At 35.7% G+C, this 9786-nt stretch overlaps 1 protein-coding gene across 1 annotated transcript in view; it reads left to right on the forward strand.

Annotated features, from left to right (window-relative positions):
- Positions 1 to 5080, forward strand: part of IPO7 (importin 7) — a 46272-nt gene extending 41192 nt beyond the window's left edge. Inside the window, exons 23-25 of the mRNA XM_007083200.3 lie at positions 565 to 771; positions 2078 to 2194; positions 3064 to 5080. Coding sequence (XP_007083262.1) covers positions 565 to 771; positions 2078 to 2194; positions 3064 to 3161 — 422 coding nt within the window. The 3' untranslated portion in view covers positions 3162 to 5080. The remainder of the gene's footprint in view (positions 1 to 564; positions 772 to 2077; positions 2195 to 3063) is intronic.
- The last annotated feature ends 4706 nt before the right edge of the window (positions 5081 to 9786 follow it).

The raw sequence follows: 9786 nt of genomic DNA on the forward strand, positions 1-9786 counted from the left end.
GGTGGCTCAGTCGGTTAAGCGTCCGACTTCGGCTCAGGTCATGATCTCACGGTCCGTGAGTTTGAGCCCCACGTCGGGCTCTGCTGACAGCTCAGAGCCTGGAGCCTGCTTCCGATTCTGTGTCTCCCTCTCTCTCTGTCCCTCTCCCATTCATGCTCTGTCTCAAAAATAAATAAACATTAAAAATAAATAAATAAAATTTAAAAGAAATTTTTTATTCTATTGCTGATTTTATATATATACATATATATATAATTTGTTTCATTATTTTGAGAGAGCGTGCATGTGAGCAGGGAAAGGGCAGAGAGAGAGAATCTCAAGCAGGTTCTGCACTGTCAGCACAGAGCCTGACACAGGGCTTGGTCTCACAAACCATGAGATCATGAGCCAAAATCAACAGTTGGACACCTAACCAAGTGCCCCTGTTGCTGAGTATTTAAACGCTACTTCCTGAAACTTGAATTTATTCAATTGTGATTTGTAATTTATTGACTGTGGTCACTGTCACTTTGTTGAGTAACAGAATACTGTTAACAAACGCACCTATTTATGACTCTGTGGTAGAGGAACTGGGGAGTGATGAAGATGATATTGATGAAGATGGGCAAGAATATTTGGAGATTTTGGCTAAGCAAGCAGGGGAAGATGGAGATGATGAAGACTGGGAAGAGGATGATGCTGAGGAGACTGCGCTGGAAGGCTATTCCACAATCATTGATGATGAAGATAACCCTGTTGATGAGTATCAGATATTTAAAGCTATATTTCAAAGTAAGTCAACTTGTTATATGTAACTCAGCTAGGTCTATATGATCCATTTTCCTGAATCCATCTGTTCTTGTTTGTGTCTTTCACTTAAAGAAGGGATTTAGGTATATCAAACCCAAACTAGAATATGATTTAGGGATTGGTAGCTAAAGTATACAAAGTCACTTCTCCTGTTACCATAGAGTTTCAGAGTATTGCCTCATTTTATTATTTTACTTTTATTTAGATTGTCACGCTGAAACATGCACATTATAAGAAAATGGTGTAGTTCAAAGTTTATACAATGACAGTTCCTCTTTCCCACTTCTGATTCCTAGCCTTTCAGCATTTTCCAGAGGTATCCACTCTTACATCTGTTTGTTGTGTGTTTGTGTATTTGTGTATCTTTTTTTTCCTGGCCAAAACCATAATGAACTTTGGAGAATTTGACCATTTTTAACATTAGTGGTCTTAGAATCCCTTTTCTTTTTTCCTGTAGCACATTGTATGTGGCTTTACCATCTTTTACTTGGACTTCAACAAAATAAAACATCAGTGTTCCATCCAGCTTAAGAAATTCAAATTGGCACTATATTTGAAACACCCTTTTCTCCACAGTTAACGACTATGTTGACTGTCAGTTCTATATGAGAACTTTGATGTAGAATAAATTTTCTGATAACCAAGGCATTACTCTTCCAATCCCATGACAAAGCATTTTTGATACAAGGTTACAGAAACACAATAGCTTTTCAAGTTGATCATTTTCAAGTTGCTTTTAACTCTGAATCTTTTATTTTATTATTATTATTTTTTAATGTTCATTTATTTTTGAGAGAGACAGAGCATGAGTAGGGGAAGAGCAGAGAGAGAAGTAGACACAGAATCTGAAGCAGGCTCCAAGCTCTGAGCTGATAGCACAGAGCCCAATGTAGTGCTCAAACCCACAAACTGTGAGATCATGACCTGAGCTGAAGTCAGACACTCAGCTGACTGAGCCCCCAGGCACCCCTAACTCTGAATCTTTTAAATGGTTGAGGTACTTGTAAAGTTTCCCTACTCTATTACTTAATTATATAAGACCTGGTTTCAGTTCTGATTCTTTATTTGCTTAGAGATATAAATTATGAGAATGATTAGATTTTTTTGAGGCATAAGCCAAACCAGAATTTTTCCTCCCTATCACAAATAAAGTAACTTCACTTATTATTGGGAAAATATAAAGTAGATCAGAATGTCAGTATTGGAGGTAAAGTAGAAGGAACAGAATAGAAAGGAACTACCAGGTCTCTCATAATATCCCTTTTTCCCCTTGTTTTCTTTTTGATAGCTATACAAAATCGTAATCCTGTGTGGTATCAGGCTTTGACTCATGGTCTTAATGAAGAGCAAAGAAAACAGTTACAGGATATAGCAACTCTGGCTGATCAAAGAAGAGCAGCCCATGGTATGTCAATTGACCACAACCCCTCTTTAATGCAATTAATGACTTGATAGAGCTTTAAAATCTTTATATTAAATGATTTAAAATTATATAAAAGCTACAATTGTTGCAGGTGATAGGAATTCTGAAGGAAGGAAATGTGAAGGAATAAAGAAATGAATTGTTTTTACCCATAGTGCACTGATTTTAAGTGTAATCGGAGACTACTTTCAGTATACAATAGCTTTGATAAAGTTGCTTAAGCTTACGGTGATGGCTTGATAGTAGAAAGTTCTATTAAAAGTGTAAACAAGTTTTTAGGTTATGACAACTATGCATTTTCTTAGAAATATATTAAAGGAAATCCCAGACATCATCACATCTTAGCATCTTTAAACATTTCAGTATGCATTTTAGAAAAGGACATTTTAGATAATATATAGCCTAACAATTTTCTGTAGGTTTTAATACCATTAGTCAAACTAGTTTAATATAAAAAGAAGTATCCTCCTTATAGAGAAAGCATAGCTTCTTATTAAGGTATTTTATATTTGGATTTGCCAACACTAGATTCATTGGCTGTTACTCCCTTTGAAGACTAAATCCTGATTTAGTATTTGACTCAAAAAGGTTTATTAAAAAATTTTTTTTAACATCAGAAAGTGAAAGTTGGCTAATGTCTATAGCATACAACAGTAGAGTTTATCTTCTCCATATAATGTACCCCTCTTTTATTTCTATGTAAGAGAAGGGGGAAGAGGACAACTTTGGAACTTCCTAGCTAATACTAGTGGGTTAATAAGGTTTTGTTAATGTCTGTCAATTTCTTCTCTTCTTCAAAGTAGTAAGAAGATCAAATACTCTATTAAACTTCCACGTACTTGTTTTTTTAGAATCCAAAATGATTGAGAAGCATGGAGGATACAAATTCAGTGCTCCAGTTGTGCCAAGTTCTTTCAATTTTGGAGGCCCGGCACCAGGGATGAATTGAATTATCACTTTGTTTCCTGCTGTGTGATTGTAGTGAAGAGCTTGTGTTCCTCCTAGTAGCGGTTCCAGAACTGGTTCATGTTATCTACTCTAAACTAATTGATCAATAGATGGACAAAAAAACCCAGGAGGTGGGACCTGATCATGCAACTTGGCACTGAAAAAGAAACCAGAGGGATTTCAGCAGGGGGGAGGGAGAGGGAGGTAATTTGGGGGCTGTATTTTCTTTATTTTTTGAAGAAAGTAAGATTCTGACTGAAAGTTCAAGTGACACTGTGGAAATCTGAAACGAGGGGATGTCATGAAGGCAGCTTTTCTTTTTCTGAGGAAAAAATAGGCATGGGCTACAGGACTATTTAAAATGTCTCATTTACAGTATAAGCTCAAAGGTAGATGTAATTTTTATACCTATGAGTATTTGTCCGATTTCTGTCTCTTCCTCACCATTGGGTATCTATTCTTTATATGTAAATAAGATAAGGTAATCGATAGCCTTATTCAATCTTCATCATTTTCATTCATCAAAGATTGTTCCTATGTAGATTATTGAACATTTATTGTAGCACTACATAACTGATTAAAACAAATCTGTAAATGAATTAGCACTTTCATATTGAAACAAGCCTGCTAGCCTATGTATAAAATAGCAAAATGTTTGCTGTTTATAAAAAGAAGGGATGTAATGGGGTGGGGGGCAGGGGTAATTTCAAGTTATTAATTTAAAAATGAACTAGCAATTTTGTACCTGGTGACTTTGTGGTGCACTCACCTCTGATAGTGACTTGAATTCGGTATGTTAAAAGGGGTTAGTGATATTTCATTGCTGCTAAAAAATGGCAACTCCCTCTGTGTCCTGTTTTTTCTTAAAGCTCTCAGTGTACAAGTGGATACTTGGATACAAGACCTTACTGTATCAAATAAGAAAGGTGATATTTGAAGCATGTAAATTGGTAAAGTTCTACTCTTAAAGAGTTGATAAAAGAGTATGGTTAAACATCTATATATGCAATCTATTAAAAGAACTTAATTCGGCTATTATGTCTTGATTTGATGGCAGTTTTTTCCTAATTATAAAACTTTTTCCTTATTGGCCTGTTTTTATCCTGTATCTGGAAACAGTGCAAAATGCACACTTCTAAAATTTAACATTTAATACCTGTCCATATCCTCCTCTCCTTATCTCTCCTACCCCTCTTGTTGATTGTGGTATCTGATCTTAGATAGATAGGCTGAAGGCACACGGTTCCCTCCAAAAACCACTATTGATACCACTGCAAAAACAAGCCAGCAACAAAGACAATGGAGAGGTTGGCTTGCTTCCCTCTCTCCTAACTGCATGTTCAAAAATAAGCCTTTATTGATCTTGAACATCTGTCAGATGAGTCATACATTGGGTTATTTTTTTATATACGTGTATACACACAATATTTCAAATTGAAAGCAACATCTCAATGGATTCAAAACTATTAAATGCTGTTGTCTATAACAGACTAGGAAATTTATAATTGTAAAAATGAAACAAATGCACATATTGATATTTAAAATGCGTAATGAAGAAAACCCATTGGTGTTGTGCTTTTCTTGTATGCCAATAATTAAGCCACTACTGTTGGCACTGTGTGGTTTTCTATTTTAACACTGAAGGAGTGAAAGTATTTCCTATATTTATGAATTTACTATGAAAATCTTGGCAAAAAAGAAAAAAATTGTCTGTCTAAAATGTGTGGGTGAAAACTGTTAATCAAGTGTGTTTCTACTTTTTTCCCCCAAGTTGGACACCATCTGTATACCCTAGGTTGCTTAAGGGGATTTCACTATTATATAAAAATCAATAAAATTAAAATGGAGTAGTTGTATATATGCAACATTGTGTACAGAGGGGATATATTGAATAGTATTAAACATTTTCGTCTTCCTTTACCTTTTATCCCTTAATATCTAGTCTACTTTTTTAAATTTCAGACTTCAATGCTCTTTGAATTGATAATTCCAATTTTCACATTGTTATTGGAAAACCATATCTAATAAAGGTTTTAGTTATTCCCATGCACAGTATGAAAATTCTCATTTGCTGAGCTTTTATTCCAAGAAAACGTATTGTTATGTCTTTGAGAATTTTTATTGTCTCCTCTGTCATACAATCTAATCTCCATTTACAGATTTTAATTGAAAGTAAAGACTTTAAAATTAAATTACATGAATATTAACTAGTACTCCAGCGTTAGTTTCTAATGTATCAAATATATATATCTCAGTTATTCACAGTATTTCCTTAAATTTAACATCAAATTATAGGTGGTTTTTTTTTGTTTTTTTTTTTTTTTTACAGATTATGCACCTTGGTATTTGTCAGTGCTTCTGGACAAGGTTGTAGAACTTTGGATAACTTCAAGAGTATTTACAGACTTGTAATTGGTTGCATGTAGATACTATTTATTCAACATACAGCCTTTTCCACAGTTTCGCTAACCTATAACTTAAACTTTTTAATTTCTAGAAGTTAATTATGATTTGGTTTAGGTTTCAATTTTTGTTTTGTTTAACGGCTTTCAACGAAAGCATAGAAACTTCACTTTTGGGTAAACTTAAACCATCTATTTTTAAAAAATGTATTCATTTATCATTGTTTAAAAAAGTTAATCTGTTTCTCTCCAGGTATAAATGGTGATTACTAAGCTACACACTTTATCAAGATAGTGATTGCTGTGCTCACCTCTGGAAAAGACCAGAGTGTAGAGCAGGGGTGGCCAGACCACAACCCTATGACTATATGCCTTTATTCAGCCCCAGATGTAGGCCCTGAAGCAAGCATGAAGAAAAGGTCATTAAGAACTGTATTAATAGGACTAAACCACATCTTTGGGAAGATCTAACACAATGCCTTAAGCATAGTAGGCATTCCATAAATGTTTGTAAAATGAATGACCTAAAATTACATTAAAACCTATCCATTATAAAAATGTCAGTTTTGTTCTGTATACTTTTAAGTTCTGGTGAAGATTATCTGTGAATCTTTATTAGCATGCCTAAATCTAGATTTTACCCTTGATGAGGTTGGCCACTCTTGGAATTGCACTTTGGTGCATGTGGTTCTTACAAAGGGAAACTAGATACCCAGCTAGAAATCCGGGATTTTATCAGTATGTAAGGGGAAAGTATCTTTTAAGTAACTTCTTTGTGAAGTAATCCTCCCATTCTCGGTTTTTTTAAAGCATAGGTGATCATATATACGTCTAGATTTTGCTTTTGTGTATAGATTGAAATTTGTCAGTTACACTCAATATTTGAATCCTATATTTAAATGCTTCCTATCTGAGTCTTAAAAGATTTTTTTTTTCTTTTTGAGAGGGAGTGCATGTGCGCACGCAAGCAGGGCAGAGGGAGAGGGAGAGAGCATGTGCGCACGCAAGCAGGGCACGCAAGCAGGGCAGAGGGAGAGGGAGAGAGCATGTGCGCACGCAAGCAGGGCAGAGGGAGAGGGAGAGAGAATCTTAAGTAGTCTCCACCACAGTGCAGAGTCCAACATGGGGCTCAGTCTCTTAATTGTAAGATCATGACCTGAGTCAAAATCAAGAATCAGACAATCAAGTGAGCCACTATCCAGGTGCTCTTTAAGAGTTTTTTGGGGCACCTGGGTGGCTCAATTGGTTAAGTATCCAACTTCTGCTCAGGTCATAATCTCATGTTTCATGGTTGTTCAAGCCCTGCATTGGGCTCTGAGTTTGAGTTGACAGTTCAGAGCCTGGAGCCTGCTTCAGATTCTGTGCCTCTCTCTCTGTCCTTCCCCTACTTATGCTTGCTCTCTCAAAAATAAATAAACATTTAAAAATAAAAGATTAAAAAAATCGTTTAATGAACTAAAGCTAGAAATACAAGGGAACTCCTCAACCTGAAAAAAGGGCATTACCAAAACTTTTTTTTCTTTATTTTTCTTTCTTTATTTTTTTTTTTTTAGAGAGAGGGTGCAAGCAGGGGAGGAGCAGAGAGAGGGAGACACAGAATCCAAAGCAGGCTTCAGTCTCTGAGCGGTCAGCACAGAGCCCAATGTGGGGCTTGAATTCATGAACCATGAGATCATGACTGAGCCGAAGTCAGATGCTTAAGCTACTGAGCCACCTAGGTGCCCCTCAAAAACCTTTTTTAAAAAGCTAATTAAAGGACCTAATGATGAAAGGATAAAAACTACAATCGAGAACCAGACAAGCAAGTAACCTGTTGCCAATTCTGTTCAACATTTTACCTGAGATTGTGTAGCCAGGGCAATTCGGCAAGAAGAAGAAATAAAAGCCTTTCAGATTGGAATGGAAGAAGTGAAACTTTGCAGATGACATGATCTTATAGAAAGCTTATAGGAATCCACATATAGAAAAGAGCTAAGGGCTTAATCACAGTTGCAAGACACAAGATTAATATTCAAAAAAAACCCTTATATTCCTATACAATAGCAATGAAAATAAAATTGCATTTATAATAGCATCAAAAATTTAGCAAAGCTGAACATAAAGTCTATAAACGCTGTTGGAAAAAGACCTAAGTGGAAAGACATCCCATATTCATGAGTTGAAAGTATCATGATGGCAACACTCCCAAGATCTACAGATTCTGTGTAATCCCTAAAAAATCCCAGCTACTTTTTTTTTTTTTTACAGGAATTGACAAAATAATTGTAAAATTGTATGGAAATGCAAGGGACTCAATCATGACAGTGGTACTGGTGTAAGAATAGACATTTTATGCTGACTGATGGAATAAAGTTGAGAATACAGAAATAAAACTAAGTTTATGGTCAACTGATTTTTGACAAGGGTGCCAAGACCATTCAATATGAAAATAATCTTTTCAAGTGATTCTGAGACAGCTGGGTATGTACCCTCACACCGTACATAAATGTGGTTAAAAGATTTACATATAAGACCTCACTCAAACTTTTAAACTTTTAGGAAAAAATGCATTAATCTTTGTGACTTTGAATTAGGCAACGGTTTCTTGGATCTAACACCAAAGCACAAGCAACAAAAGGTTAAAATAGGTGACTTGAACTTCATCAAAATTTTAAACTGCTTCAAAGTGAAAAGACAACCCAGAAGATCTTTACAACTCAACAACAAAAAAACCCCAATTGAAAAAATGGGAATCCTGGGTTGCCTGGCTGACTCAGTTGGTAGAAGATGCGATTCTTGATCTTGGGCTCAGGAGTTCAAGCCCCATGTTAGGCACAGAGCTTATTTAAAAAAAAAAAAAAAAAATTCTTCAAAGAAATGACCTGTATCAGGAAAAGATGCTGAATGTCACTGGCCACTAGGGAAATCACAAGGAGATATTTCACACCGATTAGCATGTCTATCATCGAGAAGGTGAACAATTACAAGTTTGAAGAGGATGTAGAGAAACTGGCACACTCAAATTGCTGAGAATGCTTACCTGTTGTAGAAAAGTTTGGCAGTTCCTCAGAAGACTGAAAATAGTGGGACACAGAAATGCTCCTAGATGTACATACCCACAAGAAATGAAACACGTTTGCACAAAAACATGGACATGATTGTTCATAGCATTATAGCCAAAAGGTGAAAACCCAAATAACCATTAATTGATGGATAAACAAAATGTATAGTCACACCAGTCGGATATTAACAGTAAAAAGTAAGTACTGTTAACATGCTACAATGTGGATGAGCCTTGAAACAGTGAAAGAAGTCAAGTCAAAATGTTCCATTTATATGAAATGTCTAGAATTGTCAAATCCAGAGACAAATTAGTGGTTGTGGGAGTGGGAAAGGTAATGAAGACTGCTAATGGATGATGAAGGTTTTCTTCTGTTGAAGATGACAATGTTTTATTTTTTCTTTAGGTTTTATTTATTTAAGTAACTCTATACCCATGTGGGGCTCACACTCACGACCCTGAGATCAAGAGTCCAACTGAGCCAGCCAGGTACCCTGATGAAAATATTTTAGGTTGCATGTCTTGTGAATATGCTAAAAACTACTCAAGTATAGTTCAAAATGGTGAGTTTTATATGAATACCCCTATTTCCATTTTTTTTTTTTTCAAAATATATTATTTTTTAAGTTTATTTACTTTTAGAGTGATCAGGGCAGAGGTGGGGGGGTGGCGGGAGCAGGGAGAGAGAATCCCAAGCTGGCTCCATGTTGTCAGTGCGGGACTGGATTCACCAACTGTGCGATCCTGACCTGAACTGAAATCGAATCTGATGCTTAACTGACTTAGCCACCCAGGCGCCCCTCAATTTTCAGTTTTCTTAAATCAAATTTGGGTAAAGTTCTCTAAAAAGCATGAAATGTTCCTAAAGTAAAAACAGTTTTACTCACGGTTATTCAGTTGTAAATAGTCTAGAGATTGGAGTCAATCTTAGGGATTGTACTCTCATACTTTGTTACTAGTTCATTCTTTATTTTTTAATTTTTATTAAGTAACTGTAGGCCTAAGATAGAGCTCAAATCCAGGATTCCAAGATCAAGAGTCACACATTCCACCAACTGAGCCAGCCAAGTGCCCCGTTCATATTTTAAATCTCATCACCCTAACAGCAGCCCTACTACCTGTAGTTTTCCATAAATGGTGTAGCTCTGTTTTATCTTCTGATGTAATATATAGTATTAAGAATT

This window comes from Panthera tigris, chromosome D1, assembly GCF_018350195.1.
Source record: "Panthera tigris isolate Pti1 chromosome D1, P.tigris_Pti1_mat1.1, whole genome shotgun sequence".
Classification (NCBI taxonomy): domain Eukaryota; kingdom Metazoa; phylum Chordata; class Mammalia; order Carnivora; family Felidae; genus Panthera; species Panthera tigris.